The 26,776-nt window shown below is 40.8% G+C and overlaps 1 protein-coding gene across 9 annotated transcripts in view; it reads left to right on the forward strand.

Annotated features, from left to right (window-relative positions):
* otofa (otoferlin a) overlaps window positions 1–26,776 on the forward strand; it is a 461,762-nt gene that overhangs the window by 204,854 nt on the left and 230,132 nt on the right. For all 9 annotated transcript variants that reach the window (XM_072562753.1, XM_072562744.1, XM_072562806.1 and 6 more), the window contains exon 6: window positions 25,000–25,059. In XM_072562753.1, coding sequence (XP_072418854.1) covers window positions 25,000–25,059 — 60 coding nt within the window. The remainder of the gene's footprint in view (window positions 1–24,999; window positions 25,060–26,776) is intronic.

Consider the following 26,776-nt stretch of genomic DNA (forward strand, 5'->3'; position numbering starts at 1 on the left):
ATTTTGCAAAAATTATCTTCAGTCAACAGGAGTTGGAAGAAGCTCCCTCAACTGACCAGTTTGGCTCCAGAATGAAGAATTGATTGGTTAACAAAAGTAATGAGTTTAATGGGCCAGAAGTGGATTAACTCCCTGTCAGTGGGCAGCATGGCGATCGTTGCTGGGGTAGCTGCTTTGATGTGCCCTATCAGGCTTCCTGCCAAATTGTCCTCCTGCTGAATTCCTAGTGAATTAATTTATATTGTCTTTAGTGGATTCAAAATAATTTATGGTGGGGACAGTTTGTTGCCACACTGCTCAACAGATTAACAATAAAGCTTTCTCAGCCTCAAGGCTGTAATTAGTCTGTGTTAATGACATGTACAGAAATACTGCCCAACATTAGCAGAAAGATATTGCAATCCTGTTCCAAGCTCTGTCACAGACTGTCATTTACATTCTAGCTGGAAATACTTTTCTTCTGAGCAATCTTTTCAGTTTAGTTTTTTTTTATTTTCGCCAGTGTTCTTTTATCAGCTTCTTAACTCATTACAGACCTCACGGTGTCTTGGTTACCAGAATACTGAGCTTAAAAAATTACTTTCAGGCTTATTTCTCTGAATTTTTGTTAGATGCAGAGATGGTGATGTTCGAAAAGACTCCCACCTGTTTTGCAACACCGGATTATTTTAACATGTCAGGCGTTGTATTCAGAAGTGGGCTACGTTACTGTTTTCTCCACAACTCACAACACTAGCAATCCACTTTCTCAGTGTCAGTTTTGTCAAGTTGCACAAAGGGTTTCTCTCCCTGAGGCCTTGTGAAATCTATTGCCAAGAGCAGATAATCAGAGGCTTTTTCCCAGGGTGGAAAGGTCAACTACAAGAGGACACAGGTTCAAGTTGAGAGGGGGAAGGTTTAGGGGAGCAGTGCGGGGAAAATATTTCACACAGAGGTTGGTGGGTGTCTGGAAGGTAGTGCCAGTGGAGGTGGTGGAGGCAGGCTCATTAGCAATGTTTAAGCATATCTTAATGGACACATGAACATCAGGCGAGGAGAGGGATAGAAACTGTGCATGGGCAGTAAGTAACGGGTCTAAATAGGGAACAGGAATCTGTGCAGGCTTTGTGGGCCGAACCGCCTGTCCCTGTGTTATATTAAATTGTAGTTACCTGATGAAGGAGCAGCACTCTGAAAGCTAGTGCTTCCAAATAAACCCATTGGACTATAGCCTGGTGTTGTGTGATTTTTAACTTAAATTGTATTGTAATTGTATTGTATTGATTAATTAATTACTCTGTCCGTGTTATCAAATGTCCCCGTTCTGCCATGCACCATTCCCAGAGCAAGTTGCCAATCAATGGATGTCCAGGGAAAGTGAGGACTGCAGATGCTGAAGATCAGAATCAAAAAATATGGTGCTGGAAAAGGTCAGCCGGTCAGAGCTTATGCTCGAAACGTCAACTCTCCTGCTCCTCGGATGCTGCCTGACTGGCTGTGCTTTTCCAGCACCATACGTTTTGAAACTCACTGGGTATTACCAAACACTGCTAACCCTGGCACCAATGCCACCTTTAAAAGGGCTGTTGTGCATGGAGCAAGCAGCCCTGCTGGATAGGATAGTCTGAGCAGGGTAGGATGGTGCTGCAGGTCCTGGTGGAGAGCCTGCACCAGAGGAGAGCCGTCCAATTCCCAGAGAATTGGCAGAAGAGGTCACACCAGCAAACAATGCCTGGTCTATGTTTACCCCCTAGGTCTGTGCTATATCTAGGGCCTGCAGGAATGACCAGCAATACCACAAGGCGCTCAGTGAAGGCACTTTGATTGCAAAAGTGACATTGTGCTTACGTTTGTAAAAGCTTTAAAGGTTTTGCCATATCTCTGTTTGCTTAAGTCTCTGTGTCTAGCCCTGAATATCACGATACCAGCCTGACGCCTAATCTCACGTCCAGAAAGAATATACCGTGGACTGCTGTCTGTGTTGAGAGCCCGTTATAGCATCTGGAAGTAAGATGAACAAAGTGCTGGGTTTAGATTAGATTACTTACAGTGTGGAAACAGGCCCTTCAGCCCAACAAGTCCACACCAACCCTCCGAAGACCAACCCACCCAGACCCATTCCCTACATTTACCCCTTCACCTAACACTATGGGGAATTTAGTGTGGCCAATTCACCTAACCTCCACATCTTTGGATTGTGGGAGGAAACTGGAGCACCTGGAGGAAACCCAGGGAGAATGTGCAAACTCCACACAGACATTTGCCCAAGGTGGGAATTGAACCCGAGTCTCTGGTGCTGTGAGGCAGCAGTGCTTACCACTGTGCCACTGTGCCGCCCTATCTGCCAGCCCTATCACTTCTCATGGTCAAACGTGTCCCCCCTATCTTTTCCCTGGCTTCTGTGTCCAAACGTGATGGTGGAATGAAGTGGCCAGCAATGTGTGGGGCAGGGGACATGGAGACAACACATTAGGACCACCAGGGCTTAGGGAACCCACAAATCTGTGTCCTGCACAGTGGAGGATCTGCGGATAATTTTCTTGTTCTCTAAAGGGCCTGACATCAGTGAGTTTTGCATGCCCCTCCTTCACAGGTCCAGACAATGACCCTACTCATTTTGGCTCTGAGTCCAACCATTTTCTTTCCTATTGTGCGGTTTTGATTTGCAGCTCAGTTGAGGGCCCCAGTAAACACATTCTGGACAATGGCTTCCTAACTCTGCCTTGATGTGTCATTGAGGAAACATACAAGATAAACGCCATGCAAGTACTAGAATGAAGCAGTTAACTGTTTCAGTAGAAAAGACATCATCCATCAAAGAAACTGAAGTGATAAAATGTTTTCCAGGTTACAGGAACATTCAGCCTCACATTTGTCAATAACAAAACTAATGTCAACAGTCTTTAACCGATATACCTACCAACCTCGCAAATCTGAAGAGAACACATTCTGGGGGAATAGTGAAACCTCCAGACAACCTGAATTTGTGAAGTCAGATTTGGTGGAGGTGGATTATGATAAAAGTAATTATGTACACAAATGTACAAATATTTGTAATAGGGAAATAAATACATGTACTTCCTTTGTAGAAGGTCACTGTTTCCTGTTAAAGCATGTAATTTATTTTTTGTACTATCTTGGATCACTGAACATGATGACTTTAGCTTAGCTTGCCTCCATTGCTCAGTCAATTGGGTATTGGAGCCGGGACGTCATATTGAGGTGGTACAGGATGTTGGTGAGGCCTCTCCTGGAATACTGTGTCCAGTTCTGATTGCCCAGTTATAGGAAGGATATTATTAAGCTGGAGAAGTGTGGAAGCGGGCCATTCAGCCATTGAGTGCCATCACATCCCACCCAGACCCACCCCGTGTATTCCGACATTTCCTATGGCTAACCCAACTAGCCTAACATTCCTGGACACTACAGGTAATTTCCCATGGCCAGTCCACCTAACCTGCTGGACCGTGGAAGGAAACTGGAGCATTCAGAGGAAACCCACACGGACACAGGGAGAATGTGCAAACTCTACACAGACAGAGTGGAATTGAGCCCAGGTCTCTAGTGCTGTGAGGCAGCAATGCTAGACCCTGTGCCACCCCAACAAGAAGATGGGGAGTAAACTCTCTTCTTATTTTGCCATCAGTTCTCAACCATAACCAGCAAGGTTTAGTTGAGATTATGGTCAGCATCAACTGGTTGGACTGAAGAGTCTGTTTCTGCACTGTCTGACTCTCTGATTATATCTTGATTATTTGGACATTGCAGTCCCTTCTCAATGGTAGCTTCCTTGGGTTGTATGAACCACATCTTCAATCTGTGTTCACCTGCTGGTCAATCTGTGCTAAAATGTGTAAATGTTTTCTTCAACTTGACTGTTATTTCCCTCAGTGATTGTGTTACAGATGAAATCAGCATGCTCACTTTCTTACTACACAAATCCTTAATGCTTTTATACTCAAATTTCTTAATCCACTGTTTTAACGTGAACATTAAACCAAAACCGATTAAAGCAATAGTTAGTGTTCCTATTAAAATAGAGATTGAGAGAATTTAGTGCATCCTCTAATGTTTATACATTCTAACTTCTTTCTGCAACCCAAAAATACCAATTATCCTCAATGTATATTCGACATTGGGGTATTCTGCACCAAACTTCTCACATCTGAAAAAAGACAAATTCTGAACAGCAGTTATGTTAATCTGCTGTGTCCTTCGCCATTATGATTAGGAATAAAAAGAAGACAGGACAAAATGAAGGAGAGAAAAACAAATCCAATGATAGTGAAAAGGCAAGGTTATGTAAATATGCAAAGTGGAAGAGGGAGTTAATAAACACTGTATTGTAGGAATGACAAAAACAGATAAAAGTCATTACCAAAAGGAAAAAATACAAGTTAAAGGAAAATAACAAAGAAAGATATTTACACATCAAAAATGGCCAGTTTGTCTTAGAGTTTATTTCAATTCTATAGTTAACCTCCTGGGAATACCAATTAAATGTCAATTTGTTGCAAAGACCGTTAGAATCCAACCAGAATGCACAAGGTAGACCAATGTACTGCCCAAATTACCCAAAACCTGGGTTGACATTTCTGCAAACTGACGAACTAAAAACCTTTCTCTTAGGACATTTACAAAGATGACAATGCAGATAGATAGCTTAGATCGAAAATAAAAGCAGGCAGTCGATTTCAACATGAGACAAACTGTATGTGACTGGGACAGAGTGGAGAGTAGTATTTTTACTGGGAAAATGTTGAAACAATAATGTAAAATGGTTACAACCAACATTCAATTTTTAACCTATGAACAGAAATATAATGAAAAATAATTGTGCTGCGCAGCTAATGAAATAAACTGGAGCAGAAAGAGAAAATATACAGACAGATTAGCCAAGGTAAGATAACAGCAGTATGATATAAATAATTAATTTGTTCCATTACAAGTAGTGAGAATTGCATTTGACCATGGTTAATTGAGAAAAGGTTGGTTTACTTCCCCACTGTCGCCTTGCAACCACCCCCGCTGGGCAATAACATAGTACTGTTCCTAGGCTAACAGCCAGCATTAACTAATCCAAACATGATATCTCTTGATAATTCATTAACATAAAACTTTGATACTCACTATAGAGCAGAGTATGGCAATAAGCAGCCAGACACCAGTGAATTATTGATACATTCCACATGATGACTCAACAGCAGGCTGCCACTTAACAATGCAATCAGCTTGAACGGTTAACTGTATCAAAACAGTCACTTGTGTAAAAGAATCAAATAGCTATTCTACACAAAGCAGAAGCACATTACATGAACATAACCAACTTTAATAGAGATATTTATTTTAACCATCCATTGACCACAAAACAATACAGATTTTTTTTTGAGGGTGTCAAAAATATCATTAGCGGGACAATGTGTCCATGGCAAGGAGTTGTCCATTTTTAATCTTGCAGCATGCTGCAGGTTCATATACAAAGAATAAGCTTCATCGAGGTGAGAATTATGTTGATAAAAAATTCATGTCTGGCTGAAAAATGTTATCGGACAAGGCTTTGAGGCTCAGAAAATTTTACCAGCAAACAGAACATCTTAGAAGTATTGTTTTTCAGACATGAGAGAATCTGAAATGTCAGTTTGTACTTCAAAGGCGATTTGCATTCTCCTCTTTGCATTAAGAGCATTATTACGTAGGAATTGACGCAACTCCTTGGGTTGGGTTGGGTTGGCAAATGAAGCAGATTGAAGCATTGAGTGTGATGCTAAATGCACCTTTCTTAGCACTACCCTCCAACAGCCCTGGCACCAACATCACTATTATCAACACATACAGTAGTGGATTTGTCAGGTATCAGATGGCACACCCATTGATTTCTCCTTTTGTGCTTCTTCCTGCCCTGCCACATTGTTCCCTTGACAATTAGAGCCCAGAAAGTCACATCTCTTGTGCTACTAAAGGGACTTGTCCTCGTCCATTGATCCTTATTCTGTCAGAGCACCTCTACCAACTTCTGCCCTGCCCAAGATTTGCATCCTCCTGACCTGTGTTTCCCAGACCCCATCATTCTCGCTCCCCCACCCCTCCCCTTCCCAATATGATCTCCAAGCGTAACCCAAGAATGCCCCCAATATCATTGTCCATCAAACTCCAGTGACAAGCTTTGCTCTCGGCCAGAAGTAATTCCAGCAGTGACCACACAACTCCCAGTGGCACTCTTGAGACCAGCAAGTTGTAATTCATTTGATTGGCTGGCAGCTCTCAAAGCAGGACTTGCTCCTAAAATGAATGTAAACATCTTGTTCTGAGCCACTAACACTCCTTTGAGCATTAAGTGGCTTGAGGCTGACTGACAGAGTAGGATGAAGGCAGGGGAGGAGTCATCGTTCACTCTCTCCTGACAGGTAGTACAGAAAATCTTGTCCTTTGTTCCCAGGCACAGCAATGAAGCGAAAGGAACAGAAACCTGTTCTATCAAACCTTTCACCCCATCATGTGACATCAGATTTTCTGGGGACTTTCTAAGAGGACCTTCACTGGACCTTTGCCTGGAATGTAGAAAGATTCAAAATGCAAAATGAATAAAGGCCAAGCTCCACCCATTTGGTATCTACCATCTTGATAGTCGCACAATATAATTATAATGAGAGAATTGCTGACCAATCATAGCAATTAAACTTCATTACTGCATTGTAAACCTGATCTAATAAGTATTGTTGTAGGGTTGTAGTGTTAACGAGTCAAGAGACGATGTTCCTGGCTCCCACTTCAGAATCTTCCTGAAGCAACATTTAGACATTATCAAAGACCATTCTGGAAAATATGACCCTATTTAAACATGAGGACGTGAAAGGATCTGGGGACAGTTCAATCAACAAGACATGACTTTGAAGATAATTATCAGGTATTTCCCTCTGAGTCTTTTTTTCTGAAGATCACCAGATATTGCAAAACACTCCAAAGTTTGCTTTTGTTTCTTGCCTTGCTTTTGGGTATTAATCCCACATGGGAAGTGCCTGCCCCAGGAATGGTGCAAGGTCATGCTCATGGTCCAGCTTGGAAAGCCTTAGTGCTGACCCCAGAATCACTGACAAGGGCAGCAAGTGAAAAGCACCAGTGGGCAACCTACCCCACTCTTTTCTCTGGCTCAAATTGTCTTCCAAAGTTATTACCAATTGACTGAAAAGTTCATTGCCTTCACCTGAGTCAAACATTTTTAAAATTCCCTACAGACTCAAATCAAACCTATACAAAGCACACTGAAATGTTTCATACTCTGAATATAAGTGTTAGCAATAATGCATCTCTATACCAGTACAAAATTACATCTTCATACGATGCTGAATGAAGGTCTCTGACATTTGCTCAGTGTGATTTGGCAATTGACATCTAATTCTTGGTTATTTTCTTTTTCATTTATTGACAATTATAACCATTTTTCAATTAGAGACAGAATCAGGTCCATAATCAATTGTTAAAAAGTTTCTATGATTACATGCTTTGCTATAATAATATTCCTGATTTTAGCGAGTTTTGAGAAGAGTTGTAGCTCAGGTTGAGGTTATGGATGTAGGTTTGCTCATTGAGCTGGGAGGTTCATTTCTAGACGTTTCGTCACCCTACTGGGTAACGTCTTCAGTGGGCCTCAGGCGAAGCAGGGTACATGATTCCTGCTTTCTATTTATATGTCTTGGTTTCTTCGGGTTGGTGATATCATTTCCTGTGGTGATGTCATTTCCTGTTCTTTTTCTCAGGGGGTGGTAGATGGGGTCTAACTCAATGTGTTTGTTGATAGAGTTCCGGGTGGAATGCCATGTTTCTAGGAATTCTTGTGCATGTCTCTGTTTGGCTTGTCCTAAGATGGATGTGTTGTCCCAGTCGAAGTGGCGTCCTTCATTATCTGTATGTAAGGATACTAGTGAGAGAAGGTCATGTATTTTTATGGCTCGTTGATGTTCATTTATCCTGGTGGCTAGTTTTCTGCCTGTTTGCCCAATGTAGTGTTTGTTACAGTCCTTGCACGCTATTTTATAAACAACATTAGTTTTGCTTGTTGTCTGTATAGGATCTTTCAAGTTCACTAGCTGCTGTTTTAGTATATTCGTGGGTTTGTGGGCTACCATGATGCCACACCACTTCAACTGAGACAACACATCCATCTTAGGACAAGCGAAACAGAGACCCGCACGAGAATTCCTAGAAGCATGGCATTCCAACCGGAACTCCATCAACAAACACATCAAATTAGATCCCATTTACCACCCCCTGAGAAAAATAACAAGAAATGACATCACCACAGGAAATGACATCACCAACCCAAAGAAACCCAAACATATAAATAGAAAGCAGGAATCATGTACACTGCTTCACCTGAGGCTCAATGAAGATGTTACCGAGTAGGATGATGAAACATCTGGAAATGAACCTCCCAGCTCAGCGAGCAAACCTACATCCATATTCTTGATTATTCCAAATCATATCATGGAATTTGTTTTATTTTAATTCAATTAGTGTACATTATCATGGGCTCAGCCAGACCAGTCAAAACGTTCTTAAGCAGGCAGCTCAGACCATAACTTTGCAATTTGTTTCAGCAAGTGTACAGTGAAAATTACCCGGATTAAGTTAGCTAGGTTGATGATTAGATTTTAAAACAGATAAAAATTTATTCACAAAACTACACAATGAAACACAAAGAACAGAATAAAGAACCCCTACAGAACTCAGTCTATCCAACTAGACTTAATTATTATGCTGTTCCGAATATCCATGACAGTCCCAATAAGGAAACTCCCTTTAAAAACCTGTATAAATGGAACACATGCTGACAGGTTAAAGTTGATGGATGAAAAGAGTGAGAGTTTCTTGAACTAAAATTGCTCAGCTCAGCTAGAGAGCTGACCACTCCCCTTTCATTATATGGGTCACTTCTAAAACATGACCACTTTGGCCTTTACATATAAATAAAAGGCCTCTCAAAATCCTTTCCATCTCTGTACCAAACCAGACTAATCGGAGCCCGGCCTGGCTTATTATCCCTCTGAAAAAAAATCAAGGACAGATTCTCCTTGTGCCAAGGAACAGCTTTACAAAAAAAAGGGACTAGCTTTGTGACACCTTCACCCATAAAAACTAATGAACCATCAATACCAAATGATGGCTTCATTTTTAACTTTTCAAAACCTAGTTAGTAGTCTAAAGACACATATACACTACTAACTATAGACATGCAAACATGCACAACCACCTGCAAATTCAGGCTGCGGTACTCCCACCACTGAATGTCTCCGTATCATGTTCAAGCCTCGGTAACACATCGACAATCACGTTTCACAACCTGCCACCTGCACAATTGTCAAACTGAACAGCTGCAACAACTAGCTCATCTAAACAGGCTAGCATTTTTGTCCTTAAATGTTTCCTCAAATGTCAATTGGTTATGATCATTGTATATGATACTCACAGATGCATTGCTGGTAATATAAACACTGAAATGTTGGAATGCCAACACCAAGCTTAAAGTCTCTTTCTCCACCATTGAATATTTCTGTTGATGAATTTTCAACTTCCTGGAAAAATACCCGATGGGTTTTTCTATCCCCTCGTCATCCTCCTGCAGGAGCACCGCACCGTCACCCACATCACTGGCATCGATAGCCATTTTGAAAGGCTTCCTGTAACCCGGTGTGGCTAATACTGGGGCAGTGGTGAACACCGTTTTTAGCCTGTCAAGTGCCTTTTGACAGTCCGCTGTTCGCTGAAACTTCTTGTCCTTTTTAACAATTCAGTGAGTGGAGTAGCCACACTGCTAAAGTTCAACACAAACTTTTGGTAAAATCCACTCAATCCCAGCGACCATAGTACAGATTTTTTTGTCGACGGTGTGGGACATTTCCCAATTACTTTTGTTTTCACATCCCGTGGGGCCATTTGTCCATGTCCAATATCATGGCCCAGGAAGGTGATTCGGGCTTTGGCAAAACTCACCTTTAGCTCGGTTTCCCACCAAGCCTGCCTTCCAAAGCCGATCGAACAAGTCCGATAAATACTGTAAATGTTCCTTCCATGAGTGACTAAAAATCACCAGGTCATTGATATGCACCATACAGTTAGGTAACCCGGCAATGACCTTATTAGTGAGTCTCTGAAATGTGGCTGGAGCGTTTTTCATACCAAATGGCATGACTTTAAACTGATATAGTCCATTTGGTGTTCCAAAAGCCGGAATTGCCTTTGCTCTCTCTGACAGGTACCTGCCAGTAGCCTCTGAGCAAATCCAACTTAGAAATAAGTTGCTTGTCCCACTTTTTCGACACAGTCCTCCAACCGTGGAATTGGATATGCATCAGTCTTTGTAACAGCATCGATTTTCCAATAGTCCACACATAACCATTGGGTTCCATCTGGCTTTGGCACCAGGATTATAGGTGAGCTCCAGTCACTGTAACCCACTTTGATTATGCCATCTTGGAGCATGCACTCTGTCTCCTTCTAAACCTGTGCCAACTTTAGAGAGTTATGCCGATTAGGATGTTGCTTAATCAGAGCAGCATCGCCTATCTCTACATCATGCACCATTAGGTTAGCATTTCCCAGTTTATTTCCGCATATCTCCCCATGTGATAGTAATAACTCTTTCAGGTCATTTTGATTTTCTTGTGGAAGGTAACTCAATAATTTAACCCAATTTTTGACAACTTCCTCATTGTCCAGTTTGATTTGAGGAATGTCCAATATAGAATCCTCTAACTTGGTTCTTCCTTCTGCGCTGTAATCACTAACACCTTCTCCTCTTGCTTTCCTTCCCGATCAAAATACCTTTTCAGCGTATTCACAAGACACACTCTGTGAGATTTCTTCCTGTCTGGAGTCCTTATCAAGTAGATTACCTCACTCAATTTCCTCTTGATTTGATAAGGTCCACTAAACCTTGCTTTTAAAGGCTCACCTGTTACTAGCAGTCACACCAATATCTTATCCCCAATTGCAAAATTGTGAATTTGTGATTTCTTATCCGTTTCCTGTTTCATTGAATGCTGTGATACTTTTAAAAACTGTCTAGCTAACTCCCCAGCTCTATTTAATCGGTCTCTAAAATTTGACACATAGTCCAAATGGGCAGTTTACAAATTATGATTTATTAATTTCTCTTTAATCAATTTTAGCAGTCCTCTTACTTCATTTCCAAAGATTAATTCAAATGAATTTGGTCAATTTATTTGGTGTATCTCTGATTGCAAAAAGTATAAACGGAACTCCCTTATCCCAATCATCTGGATAATCCTGACCATAAACCCTCAACATGGTCATTAGTGTTTGATGCCATCTCTCTACCACTCCCTGCAATTCCGGATGGTATGCAGTAGAGTTGAATTGCTTTATTCCCAAGTTATCCATAACCTCCTAGAATAGTTTGGATGTGAAGTTTGATCCTTGACCTGACTAGAACTCTATTGGTAGTCCGTATCTAGTAAAGAATTTAAGTAATTCTTCTCCAACCCTTTTAGCTGTGATGTTGTGTAATGTGATTGCCTCTGGAAATCTCATCGACTCATCCATTATTGTTAATAAATACTTATATTCCCACTTTTTGGTTGAGGTCGGGGACCTATGCAATCACTCAAGACTCTTGTGAAAGTTTCCTCAAATGCTGGAATAGGTATTAAAGGTGCCTGTGGTTTTCCGATTAGCTGACATTTATGACATCCTTGTGTAGTCCAGGACTGTAAAAATGTCTTTGTATTTTAGTCCGTATTTTCCTCACCCCTAAATCACCTCCAAGTGGTAGCTCATGCGCTACTCACGGCACCTCTTTTCTATACCCTACTGGCAAAACAATTTGATGAATCTCTCCCCATTTCACATCTGCTTGAATGTGTGATGGTCTCCATTTCCTCATTAAGACATCATTTGTTAAGCAATAACACACAGGAATGCATCACTTTCTTTCTTAATAAATGCCTTTTGATATAACTGTATTAATTACTCAACTTTCTGCTGTAATTCAATCAGCTTAGTAGAGCTAAAGATACTTGCATGTTTACCTATTTGCTCCTTTTCTGTTCCACTTATCTAATCTAAGAAAGTTTTGGATAACACTATGTCAACATCCTTAAATGTGCCTTTTGATCTATCCTGCTTCAAATTTTGCCTCTGTGATCTTGTGATCCCATAATCAGGAAAAAATTCTGGATAAACATTCTTTATGTCTTCACTTGCCTGCATCTCCACTGGCTTTTCAACTAGGGTAGGCAGCATGCCTACCAGTGAATCAGCTATGTCATTTGTAAGGACACATTGTATTCCTGGAGCTAAGAGTTTGTCCAGTATTCCTACAACAAATTCTCCACTCTTCTCTGGAGTGTCTAGTCTTACTTTACATAACTGAGCACTTTTGGTCTCACCATGAATTCCTGTTCCCAATACCTTTTCTGGCAATAGTCCCTCAGGAGTGCATATCTCCTCATCCTTCAGCATTGCAGACTAAGAGGATCCTGTGTCCCTTAATATTGTAACCTCCTTACCTACTGCTCCTGGCCTATGTGAATAAACTTTACCCCTGCATGTATATTTTTTAAGCAGGTCTGACACTTCCTCCTTAATTAACCTCTGATCATCTTGTACACTCTGAGGCAGTTGTCTAACTTCCCTTGTGCTTTTTGTTACTAGTCCAACAAAACTCCCAGCTTGTCTGGTTTTCCTATATCTGGCTTTCTCCTAGCCCACCAACACTGTGATTTTGTGTGGCCCACTTTATTACAATGAAAACACCGAAGATTTTTAACTTCTTTGTCCCCCTCGAGGGTTTCTTTTTTTACCCTGTACTAAGTTCTCCTTATGATCATCACTGAGATCTACCTTTCCCTTTCCCTGTGAGGATTTCTCTTTGCCCCAGTTTCTATCCCTCATGGACTGAAATTGATTCTGGAAGCCAAACCGTGTTTTATGGACCAGCTCATAACCATCAGCCCCTTCAGCTGCTAACCTTGCTGTTTTAACTCTCTGCTCTTCCACATGAGTCCACACTACTTCAGGCAGTGAATGTTTGAATTCCTCCAAAATAATTACCTCTCTAAGGGCATCATAGATTTGCTCAATTTTTAAAGCTCTTGTCCATCTATCGGAATTACTCTGTTTGATCCTTTCAAACTCTATATAGGTTTGACCTTGGTCTCTCCTTAGATTCCCTGAAATGTTGTCTGTCAGCTTCTGGTACAAGCTCATATGCACTTTAAATGGTTTTTTTCACCTCCTCATACCTCCCAGATCCCTCCTCTGATAGGGATGTGAATACCTCACTAGCCCTACCTACAAGTTTCGTTTGGATCAACAAAACCAACATTGCCACTGGCCACTGCATTTGTTTAGCCACCTTTTCAAATGAGATGAAAAAGGCTTCCACATCCTTCTCATCAAGTTTAGGCAATGCTTGAACATATTTAAACAGTTTCTCACTGGGCTTCTGACTGTGAGGGGCTTGCTCATCCTCACACTCTTCCTCAGTAAGCCTACCCTCAGCCTTTTCAGCTGACAATCCTCTTTAAGTGCCAGTTTTTGAAGTTCAAAAGCTCTCTCTTATTCATTCTTTTCTGCTTTTAATCGTAACTCAAACTGTTTCATTTCTGCTGCCCTTTCCTTATCTCTCACCTCTAACTCAAGCTGCTTCATTTGTAATTGAATCCTTGCCATCTCTATAGATTCTGATGGTTTCTCCAGCCAGTTTAAATGCTGAGCTACTGCTGTAATTATCTCTCCTTCCCTCACAGAAGCAGGCAGTTCCAATTCCAGCTTCTCTGCAAATTCTTGCAACTTGGTCTTATTCACATTTTGCAAAACTTCCAAAGTCACTGCATCCACATCCAGAAAACTTTTGCCTTGAGTAAATATGCATAAGAGCCATTCCTATCCCAAGCTTTGCCTACCCAACCAAACCAACACCCAGAATAAAGACACTAGCACCTACCACTCACTGTTTGAAATCCCACAAAGGGCTCTCAATCTGTTATGGACTAGGCCAGACCACACAAAACATTCTTAAGCAGGCAGCTCAGAACATAACTTTGCAATTTGTTTTGGTAAGTGTGCAGTGAAAATTACCCGGATTAAATTAGCTAGGTTGACTACTAGATTTTAAAACATACAATTTCTTTTTAACAAAATTACACAATGAAGCACAAGGAACAGAATAAAGAACCCCTACAGAACTCAACCTATCCAACTAGACTTAATTATGCTGTTCCAAATATACACAACAGTCCCAGTAAGTGAACTCCCTTTAAAAACCAGTGTCAATGGAACACATGCTTACAGGTTAAAGTTGAAGGGCAGAGAGAGAGAGAGAGAGAGAGAGAGAGTTTCTACACAGCTCCCTGTTGAACTTCCAAACAGTTCAAGACTGAACTAAACTGCTCAGCTAGAGAGCTGACCACACCCCTTTCATTATACAGGTCACTTCTAAAACATCACCACTTTGGCCTGAAGTCTCATCTGTTTACACAGAAACAAAAGGCCTCTCAAAATCCTTTCCATCTCTGTACCAAACCAGACTGATCAGAGCCCGGCCTGGTTTATTACCCCTCTGAAAAAAATCAAGGACAGAGTCTCCTTGAGTCAAGGAACAGCTTTTAGGAAAGAAAAGGAACTAGCTTTGTGACAATATTAGCTAGTAAGTGTCTTAACAGTGAATCTGACATTGCAACAGCTCTAGCAAATGAAAAGTGCCAGTGCTTTATCTTGACAACACATCTTGCCTTGAGTAAATATGCATAAGAGATCTCTCCAACATCATATTTCTTTACATTTCTTACAGGTCCAAGGGTGCAGATTCATTTTTATTATGTATTCCTTTCAGAAACTTTCTGCTATTAAGAGCAAACCCAACAACAGATATCAAACTGTTTCCAGATATCAACTGCTGGATGTTCTTCATGTTTCTCCTTGGCTCTGAATTTTAAGCAATTATTAACAGTTTAGCAATTTGGCACGATGATGCCTCTATGTTAGGCACAGTACAACATCATCTCAGGGCATGCTATAAGGGCACTGGCCACACACACCCACAGACATTGACATTTGACGTGTGCCAGCTAAGAACTCTCATGGTCCATCTCTGATCCACTGCCATGTTACAAAACTGAATTGGCGGCTATCCCTGTAATGGTCTTGCATTGGCACTGCACTCAGGGGCACATGCAAATATCCTGGACTGGACCAGGCTGCATCTCTAGGCTGTTTGCTTGTTTTCTTCATACTTACTCACTTTGAGCCAAGCTGGATGCTCACAGCTTGCCATGTCTTTTGTGCTTGTCCCTCAACGAGTGATATACCAGGCTCACGGTACTGCCACCTTGTCTTGCTATTTCAGTGTAAATACAAAGCCAGTACATTTGTTCTGTTTTGTCAGGGATCCTGAGTCAAGTGAAGAGAGATGGGCTTCCATCAGGTGGTCCCAGCAATAATCGTCAAGGGCAACCTCCAATACCAGTCCAGGGCCATGGAGATGCTCAGGCAACTGCTTTGGGTGGTCAGGGCCACAATATTTCTCCTTATAATGAGCCAAACCCTAAATCTATATCCTGGGCTGTTTACCTCGGGGGTGGGGGGGGGGGGGGGGGAAGGAGAGAGGGGGAGAGAGAGAGAGAGAGAGAGAGAGAAAGAAATGAAAGGGGGTGAACCAGCTATTACTGCTCATGCCTGTGGGAGGATGCACTAAGACTGTGTGGGCAGTGCAGAGAGAACACAGGGTTAGTGGTGTCAGGGTTTGGGGTGGGTGTCAGTGGGTGAGGAAAGCTGCTGCAGTGGTGGAGTTGGAGATTTGGTGGGAGGTGAGAGTGCAGTAGCAGAGATAGAGTGAGTGTGAGGTGTCAGAGATAAGTTGGTGACATTGACACTGGTAGAGAAGAGAAGGTCATTGAATTTCTTCTGACAGCACCGGGAATTCCTCCCAATGGCTGACACTGATCCAGAGACAACCTCAGGCCAGGTGGGCAGGCTCTGCATCAGGACAACGTGTTTGGTCTCACAGAGAGAAACTCTATAGTGCATGCAAAACAACATTTTTCACTGTACTTCGGTATATGTAACAAAAAGAATCAGTCAAATCCATGAAACTCGATAAAACTGACACTTAGCCAAATATGTGTCATGTTCAGCTTATGAAGTAAATGGAATGTAATTTCATCAGTTTGATGAAGGTCTCAAAAATTGGAATGATTCCATGTATGCAGAATCTTAGTAACAATTTCAAATAAATCGGCTTTAATTCATTTTTGGCAGCTGTCAGACTGAGGGGCAGCACAATGACTCAGTGGTTAGTACTGCTGCCTCACAGCACCAGGGACCAGTGTTCCATTCCAATCTCGGACGCCTGTGTGGAGTTTGCACATTCTCCTGTGTCTCCATGGGATTCCTCTGGGTGCTCCGCTTTCCTCCCACAATCCAAAGATTTGCAGGTTAGGTGGATTAGCCATGGGAATTGCAGGGTTACAGGAATGGAGTAGGTCACTGTGGGATGCACTTTGGAAGGTTGGTGTGGACTTGATGGGCTGAATAGCCTACTTCCACACTGCAGGGGATTCTATGATTAAGAAGAAGCTGCCATTTTACTGTGAGGAAAGGGAAAACTGACAAGGCGTATCACCTTGTCGAATGAATGTACCTCACTTTAAATAATCAAGCATCTTTATTAGCATCAGTCAAACACACATTACAATGAATTTCTTGGGTTTTAGTTCTAACAAAAGGTGCACCAAATCCAAGCTGTTGCTCCAATCTGTACAAATATTTAACTTCAGAAACTTCATTTTTAAAACATTCATACTTTAAACTCCAAATTGGAAAGGCAGTTTGAACAAGTTGACACTGAGTGACTGTACCAGAGGATTGATATCATTGTGAACTTTAGACAATAAAAAACTTACTGAAGAAATTCAGAGTGAAAATAATGAGACTGATAAATCTGCTGTGATCATATTACGCCACATCATATTTCATAGATATACTTGATTTTCTGAAAAGACTTTAGATTTTTTTTAATCTGAGGAATATAAATTGCTCATTTAATGTTGCATGCTAGCAGGAAAGTTGAAGATCCTAGGTATTTGATAAGTGAATATTTTAAGTTTTCTAGTGACTTATTTGGACAGTTAATTGTACAGTTGCTCATCATTCGGTTTATGACAAAGGAGGCTTCCTCATCAATAACTCTCTTGGTAGTTGCATGTCAGATCATAGTTGACATTAATGAAACATGAATTATAATGTGCTGAAATGATATAACCTCACAATTAGCATCGAGGCATCACATCGGGATACTTTAAGGTAGGTGGAATTGGATGGAAAAGGTAGTGAATTGTAAGATTTAATGCTATATTTGTCATCTCTTTGAATTCGTTTGATGGTGTGAATTCTGTCCCAGTTAACAGTAGATATTCCTCAGGATGTGATAGTTTATCTGGCATTGAAACCTGTTCCTCTATTCTAGACCAGTGTATGAAATATGGATGTGCGTTATCCAGTTAGAGAACACAGTGAAAGTTGCTTCAGGCTATCATTAAATTTGGAGTACAGTGGATATGGTGGTGCTGCATCAGGTGGATTAAGCTAATATCCTCCAATTATTACCAAAGATTTAAAATTGCAACATTTGACTGATGAGAAAGAATGTAAAATAATTATGTTTTTGAATGGAAAGCAAATATTTTACTGGTTCATTTTTGCAGGCTTCAGTTGAGTCGTGATATTGAAACTACCAGCGTGACAATGTAGCAAAAGTCCTGGCTTTGTTTTTGTTTCGCTGTCCCCAAAGGGCAGAAGATGCTGCTTCACTCTACACAAATGGGAAATCAATACATAAAAAACCATGGATTTCCCAGCCTGTCAATTTGAATCCTTTCACTTTAATGGATCCAAAACAGTGGCCCAAGCAGATTTTTATTTTAGCGCAGACTATGAGCAGATGTGGAACACTAATAAATAAAAGCAGAAATTGACATCATGTCGACGGACCTTTGTTGCAATGTGTTAAAGTGTTTGAATGTGTTATTCATTATTAAAGATGTCTGATAGAAAATGGTTGTAGCAACATAAACATTGTGAAACTTAGAAATAAAATGGAAGTTCAAATTTATCTTGATACATTTGAACCCTCAGATTGTGCCAAAAATTCTAATTTTGTTTGGAGGTGCAATCATTATTGTTTAGTAAACGAATATAGCAGTGAGAAAGGGTGAAGAATGGCCTGTTAATTTGTTTTAATGGTGTGAATTGGTGAATGACAGAAAGAACACCAGGAAAATCCACTGCACTTCATCAAAACATGTTACATCACCTGAAAATCAGCATAACTCCTGACCCATTCTAACCTTCTTACTAAATTGGCACCATAAGTGCAGAAATTGGTCAGAGTATGGAGTACAGGAGTTGGGAGGTCATGTTGCAGCTGTACAGGACATTGGTTAGGCCACTGTTGGAATATTGCATGCAATTCTGGTCTCCTTCCTATCGGAAAAATGTTGTGAAACTTGAAAGGGTTCAGAAAAGATTTACAAATATGTTGCCAGGGATGGAGGATTTGAGCTACAGGGAGAGGCTGAACAGGCTGGGGCTGTTTTCCCTGGAGTATCGGAGGCTGAGGGGTGACCTTATAGAGGTTTACAAAATTATGAGGGGCTTAGGTAGGATAAATAGATAAAGTACTTTCCCTGGGTTGGGAGAGTCCAGAACCAGAGGACATAGTTTTAGGGTGAGAGGGGAAAGATATAGAAGAGACCTGAGGGGCAAATTTTTCGCACTGAAGATGGTACATGTATAGAATGAGCTGCCAGAGGAAGTGGTGGAGGCTACTATAATTGCAACATTTAAAAGGCATCTGGATGGGTATATGAATAGGAAGGGTTTGGAGGGATATGGGCTGGGTGCTGGCGGGTGAGACTAGATTGGGTTGGGATAACTGGTCAGCATGGACACGTTGGACCGAAGTGTCTGTTTCCATGCTGTACATCTCTATGGCTCTATAAATGACACACCCTTCGATAAATTAATGCAGCCTGATGAATTGAGACATTCAAATTGTAGACCATGAGATGAGAAAAATTAAATTCATGACCTGCCCTTGACCTTTATAAAATAGGTTTGTCACTTTACACAATGTTTTCAACTCTTGTCCCATTTGGTAGTGCAGCAATTTATTGGCTTCTATTTTTTTTGCGCCATCATTAGATCTCTCCAGCAGGAGTTACAGGGTGCGGCTGCTGTGATTTCTGTGTCGCCACATGTGCTAACACTGAAACAGGGTTGATACTTAACGTGTATGGAAATGTCAGGTTGTAAGATGAACAGGAACACCTTGAAGTATTCTGTTGAGATGGTGATCATACGTACCAGTATGAGAAACAGCAAATAATATTATTTGCCTCACAGCGCCTGAGACCCGGGTTCAATTCCCACCTCAGGCGACTGACTGTGTGGAGTTTGCACGTTCTCCCCGTGTCTGCGTGGGTTTCCTCCGGGTGCTCCGGTTTCCTCCCACACTCCAAAGATGTGCAGGTCAGGTGAATTGGCCATGCTAAATTGCCCGTAGTGTGAGGTAAGGGGTAGATGTAGATGTAGATGTAGGGGTATGGGTGGGTTACGCTTCGGCGGGGCGGTGTGGACTTGTTGGGCCGAAGGGCCTGTTTCCACACTGTAAGTAATCTAATCTAATCTAATTATTGCTTTCAGTATCATGTAGAATTACAAGTCAATATGACTTTTGCTTGGGTTAAACTGCAGAAATAATTAGAAAGATTGTTTTCTGTTTTTTAAAGGTATTTGAGGCTATATGCATACTTGAAATTTAATACTTGGAGAAATATATTTTAAAGGGATATCCTTTAATAAAAATTGTTTGAAAGAGCTTTTCTTGTTTAATTATAAATATGTGAATGTCATTGAAAAACATCATGTCACTTACATATGATATCATAGCTCTTCTTAATCATGTCTTTACCAAACACATGCCCTTTTATTTATATTTATAAAATAAAGTGTAGATATGCCAAATTATATCCAAACATTTGAGCCAAATAGTACTTGCTGTGTGACTAATTAACTCTGGCATCTCTATATTGCATGGATTTATTGCAAATTACCTTTAGAGCTAGAATTTGCTTTGGGTAGGTTATTTGTTTTGTTTAGAGTGATTATTTGTTATAGTTCCTTTGGAATTTGTTTGCTGTGTGAAAATGTCATGGTCAGCACAGACTAATTCATTTAATTGATAGGAATGATTTTGTGATTGCAGAAGTAAGAGTAACAAAGAGAAAAGACCAAGCATTATACCATTCAGGTACAGTGCTGCATCTCTGAATGATGATTCATACAGGGCTAAAATTATAGAAATTAGGTGGAAATTATGATGAAGAAATAGACTGAAGATATACCAGAGAACAATGACAAGTTTCTCCATGACTCACGACTTCAATAAACTGCATTACTATAGTCTATATTGCTTTTAAAAGGTGACTTGAATCAGCTGAAACACTACCTTTTTCAAAATACACTTGATATCAAAGTTAGTGTGACATCCAAAGTATTTCAATAAACAGCAAAATAAATCAATCTAAAAGATTATATTGAAACAAAATCTTGCAAACTTTATGACATGATGCTCCATCTGCTACAAACACAGGATGGATTTCTCGAGCTGAATTAAGATCAAGTTAAAGTACAAAATCACCCGATCAATACTCTCAAGTGCACACAGGCAGAGGCCCAGGGTATGCTATCATGATGAGAATGTAAGTCCAAGCCCAAAATTCCAAATCACCACACACTCAAACGAAAGGCAGAAACCCACAGGTGCTCACAAATCGAACATAAAACCAGAAAGTGCTGGCAGTACTCAGTCAATTCAGCAGCATCCAGGAGAGAAGAATAAAACTAACATTTCAGGTTGGTGACCTTTCATCGGAATTGATCACCAGTCTCTTTGACAAAAGGTCAGTTAGACTCGAAACGTCAGCGCTTTTCTCTCCTTACAGATGCTGCCAGACCTGCTGAGATTTTCCAGCATTTTCTCTTGGTTTCAGATTCCAGCATCCGCAGTAATTTGCTTTTACCTGGTTTTCTCTTTCCTGCTGCTACAGGACCTGCTGATTATTTCCAACAATAAAAAACAGAAATTGCTGTAAAAGCTCAGCAGGTCTGGTAGCAAATGTAGAGAGAAATCAGAGTTAACGTTTCTGGTCCAGTGAACCTTCCACAGATCTGTTGGTAGCGAGGGAAGCGTTGGCATTTATGCAGCAGATAGGGTGGGGAGAGGGGGCAAGGAGCAAATGATAAATGGGGATAGAGCCAAGAGAGAGAGAAGAAGAGCAGTTGAACAGATAAAGGAGTGATAATGATCTGACTAGGAAGGTGAATAGCTGTTAATGAGGACTGACAATGACTAACAATGGGTGATGTGTAATAGTAGACTATGTGATAACACAGCCTGGTGTGTGGGGTTTGGGATAAGGACATGGGAGAGTTCAAGTTCTAAAGTTATAGAGATCAGTATTGACTCCAGAGGGCTGTGGGGTCCCAAAGTAGAAAATGAGGTGCTGTTGTTCCAGTTTGCACTGAGCTTCACTGGAGCACTGCAGCAAGGCTGAGACAGAGATTTTAACCAAGGAAGATGGTGGGTGTGTTGAAGTGTTCAGTTTTTCAATTTTTATTGTTAAACTAAACACTTACTTTGAGGATAGATTATTAATTCTGGAAGAATGGGCGGGTAACTTTGGTACATCTGCCATTGGGCAATTTCAAGAGAAACCCGGGAGAAATCGTTCACTTTGATAAACATGACACTCTGTGCAAAACATCCAAAGGAGAGCAGAGAAAACAATGATGAGCCTTGTATGAATAATTTGAGGTACACTTCCAAAATGAAAAACATAAAGCCCGTGCATTAAAAGGAGCAAACTTTTTTTTAAAAAAGTGAACAAATAAAGATGAATACAGCAGTATCAAGGCTCAGCTTAAATGTATTGGTTTGTTTTTGTATTGATAGTGAGGTTACCTTTGTGCAGCAAGAAACAATACACCATGGTAGTAAAGATTTTCATCATTTTCTATGTTCAAGTTATTTACAAATTAATCACATCACATATACAGAAAACAATTTTACTTCACGTTAAAATGAAGAGGCATCATTTCTTCTAAGGGTGTACATTTGTTTTACATATGGTTTGGTTCTTATTTGTTTCAGTAATTTGAGTTATGTCATAATTTATGAATTATATTTTTACATGTTTTTATAAATAAATCACAAGTAGATTTTGAAATACAAATGCTGTTTTACAAACCCTTACCCAAATGTCCAGTAAAAATACATGTAGAAATATGTATTAATCTTATGGTGGCCCCAAAAACCTTTTTGCAAATCAAATTAGGTTGTAAAGTCTTTACTTCCTTTTATAAAATGACTGAAGTACAAGATAGTAATTTTTTTGTTAGATTCACTTATTCTTTTACTGCTACACAAGTCCTTGAGGAATAATAATAATGATGGCAGGTTTGAACTTGCAGTGGAAGTTTATTGATTGAAATGTAGTACCTAACTTTTGCTAGGTTCCAGTCTCAAAATATTCACTAAAACAATTGTTGTAGTAAGCATGGGAATTACATATTTAGTAGTGTAGACATTGATTTCCGAGACCCAAGTAGTAAGTACCAATTCAGCTGGTTTCCTTTGAGAATACAGACTAGCTTTAAACCATCTATTCTACTGCTCCATCACAGAGAGGTATTTGGGAGTTCAGTTTAAATATCTCATTCTTAGAATACATGGGTAAGATATATACATGTTTAAGCATCCTTGTATTTTTAGTTTTGAAAAGCAAATGTCTTCAAATACGAAAATCATGCTTGTTGATTTTTCCAGTGGCTGTTGACATAAGCCTGAAGGCTCTCATTATGGGTTTTTAACTGTATGACTGATTTCACAACCTATAATTATCACAACCGGGTTCCTGTCAGTTTAGGGCTTGATTGATGGAGGCACTGTGTAGGGTTGAGCATCACAGACACTCCCATGTTTCACAATTAGCTAATTCCAGATGGGACAGTCAAACTCCTGCTACACATAGAGAAAGGTCAATGTGAGTTTAACTTGCTCTAAATTGTTATTCAGTAATAATAGTTTGGAAGTCATTTAGAACATTAAGACCTACATTTTTATAAATATGGAGAGGGTCTCCAGCACAGCCAAAATGGTGCCAGGCTCCCCTTTTCAGATGTCCAGCTCCCAAGTCTGGTGCGGAATGGGGGAAATGAGTGTTTATACAATGTTGTACTTTATACGTGCAAGTAACTGCATGTGATGATTTCTAGCTGCTTTCAACTTTCACTTAAGGGATGTAGAAGTATGATGTGTGGGCTTTAAACCTTTTAAGAGAATGTTTAAAGGTATTGGTGTCTTTTTGAGCAGTAGCATTGATGTTTGGAGAGAAAGGGTGCATTTAAGTGTTCTGGCATCTTCACTTTTGAACAACCTTTGAATGAGGCGGTGGATTTGCTAAAAGGGAATTGATAGGAAGGACAGTGGACAGAGGTTTCCCCTTGTGGGTAAGTCTCGAACAAGAGATCATAGACAGAGTAAGAGCAGGTCGGTTCAAAACTGTGATGTTGAGAAACAGCTTCGTCTCTCAGAGGGATGTGAATCTGTGCAGAGGGCGGCATGGTGGCTCAGTGGTTAGCACTGCTGCCTCACAGCGCCTGAGACCCGGGTTCAATTCCCGCCTCAGGCGACTCTCTGTGTGGAGTTTGCACATTCTCCCCGTGTCTGCGTGGGTTTCCTCCGGGTGCTCCGGTTTCCTCCCAGTACAAAGATGTGCAGGTTAGGTGAATTGGCCATGCTAAATTGCCCGTAGTGTTAGGTAAGGGGTAGATGTAGGGGTATGGGTGGGTTGCGCTTCGGCGGGGCGGTGTGGACTTGTTGGGCCGAAGGGCCTGTTTCCACACTGTAAGTAATCTAATCTAATGACTGCCCCAGAGGGCAATTAACGCAGAATCAAGTAAGAAATGATGAAAGGTGGGATAAAGGGCTATGGGGAGGAAAATGGAGTTGAGTCCAGGATAATATGAGCCAAGATCATATTAAATGGCAGAACAGGATTGAAGGGCTGAATTGCTGACTCCCTCTCCTAATTCCTTTGTTCCTGTGGTCCATCAGCTGAATTTTAAAAATAGAATAAGAATAATGAAATACATTTTTACACTTTTTGATTTGAAAAACAAGGTAAAAGGTTAAGGCTCATTCAAGACTGAAAGGACCAAGAGATAAATTAGATTAGATTAGATTTCTTACAGTGTGGAAACAGGCCCTTCGGCCCAACAAGTCCACACCGACCGGCCGAAGTGCAACCCACCCAGATCCATTCCCCTACATTTACCCATTGACCTAACACTATGGGTAATTTAGCATGGCTAATCCACTTAACCTGCACGTTTTTGGATTGTGGGAAGAAACCGGAGCACTCGGAGGAAACCCATGCAGACACGGGGAGAATGTGCAAACTCTACACAGAGTCACCAAAGCAATCTGGCTTTTTAAAAACTGATAATTACAAGATGAAGGAAATACAAGGGATTTGTTTCCAGTGAAATTTCATATCTTTCTTTAGGTCCTGAGAAATAAATGTTAACTTTTTTTTGAAAGTAGGAATGAAGTTGATCAGAATAGAATTAAATATTCTAATGGCTTTACAAGGATGATGAAATGACTTTGTTTTTGTGTTTTTTTTTAAATGATTATAATGTTGTGGAATTCTACTGCTGTTATGTAACATTTCAACGTTTTTATAATATTTACAGAATAAATTATACCAAAAAGATGGGTATGTGCTGTTGTCCACATTGTATCTCTTTAAATGCTTAAAGGGATGAAACACCAAAACGTCAGATACTGCATTTGTCATTAATCAGCCTGATTTATTTGTATTCTGTTCCTGTTGCTCATGCTTGGATATTTCTTCACTCTCTAATCTATTTGATACACAGCGCAGGCAAGGACGTTATCAAGCCGAAGGATGACAAGGGGAAAAAAGAAAGCAAAGAAAAGTAGGTACTGGCAAAAGATGTGCATAAAGTTAATAATAATGATTCCTGAAATCAGGAATACTGAAAACAATGGAACAGTGACAAAACAAAGTGGAACGGTGCGGAATGTTAGTGAAATAATTCTCATGAAATAGTTTAAAAATTGCTGTTCACACATAATGTTAGTGATTGGCAGATTTAATAATTAATATTGCCAATGAAAATAAGTAATTATGATTATTCAAAATGTATTTTATTGAGTATGTGTTAATTTCTACTGTGCTGTACCCGTGTTTTCAGAGGAGGGGGTGGAAATGAAGCAGTTCCCACATCAACTGCAGTGTGTTCACCCAGGTTCAAAGGGATAATGACAACATTCACTGTGACTGTTTCCATTCCCTGTAATCAGGAGAAAGTGGATGAAGGGTGCAGTGAGAAACTGCAACAATACCTCACTGCATAAAAATGATAAACGAAAAAGGGTACAGCTCTTTTAGTGTGTGATAACCTGACCCACTCAGATTTACGTGAACAGAATTGAATTCTCACTGACAATTAGCTCGTAATCATTGGCAGACGCTCTCCCACTGTCAGGCTGAGTCTGCAGATGCCTATACAGAACGACTGGGGCTACCACAGACTCTGTTACGGTGGGTCACAGGAAGGGGGTGGGTGGGCGTGAGTGAGGCAGTGAGCTCCTTACCCTTTGTTTTTCCCTGGCATTGGCGCCCTGATTTCATTTGACCCAGGGTTTACCTGGCCATTCCCATGAGTGTGAGGGAGCTGCTGGAGGTAAGTTTTGTCCATGTTGTCTTTCTGACCACTGCCCGCCAACACAGTTATGTCAGCATCCAATCCTGGCCACTGGACGTAACTTCTCGCCAACATCTTCATTTTGGAAACCCCGGGGGTGACACTGGTGGAGTTCAGCCAGTATCTAGCAGTGACCTTTACTTAAGGCAATCGCTGTTGCTCCCCAAAACGATGTGCCATCCTCCACTGTGATCTAGTCTTTCCGGGTCCAAAATGATTTTAATTCTGGATGTGACAGCTTTTTGGTTTTCCCCATCACTAGCTGTCTCAGTTTTGTCAGGACTGGATCTTTCTGCGTCTAATTCTGATATTGTCAGCTGTGACTGGAAATGCATCCAGAAAATTTCGAACCAATATGGACTGTTCAAGTGGCAGTACCAATGGTGGTCTAGCTGCCACTAGGAGGCAGCTCAATGCATCCACATTCACTACTTGGCCTCCCAGATGGTGTTACAACTTATAATTATACGCACTTCGTATTAGAGCTCACCACTGAATTCGGCCTGAAACCATGGGCATCACTGCCTTGTCCTCTTTAAGGGTTTGTGGTCTGTTATTATTACAAATTTACATCCATAAAGATATTGGTTGACTCCAAATATGATCACCAAACCTCCCTTCTCTATCTGGGTGCATTTACTCTCTAGATCAGAGTGGTGCTGGAAAAGCACAGCAGGTCAGGCAGCATCCGAGGAGCAGGAAAATCGACGTTTCGGGTAAAAGTCCTTCATCAGGAATAAGGCAGGGAGTCTCCGGGGTGGACAGATAAATGGGAGGGGTGTGGGGCTGTGGAAAAGATGGCCAAGAGTACAATAGGTGAATGGAGGTGGGGATGAAGGTGATATGTCAGAGAGGAGGGTGGAGCGGATAGGTGGGAAGGGAGATTGGCAGGTAGGACAGGTCATGAGGATGGTGCTGAGCTGGC

The sequence above is a fragment of the Chiloscyllium punctatum genome, chromosome 3, assembly GCF_047496795.1.
Source record: "Chiloscyllium punctatum isolate Juve2018m chromosome 3, sChiPun1.3, whole genome shotgun sequence".
Taxonomy (NCBI): Eukaryota; Metazoa; Chordata; class Chondrichthyes; order Orectolobiformes; family Hemiscylliidae; genus Chiloscyllium; species Chiloscyllium punctatum.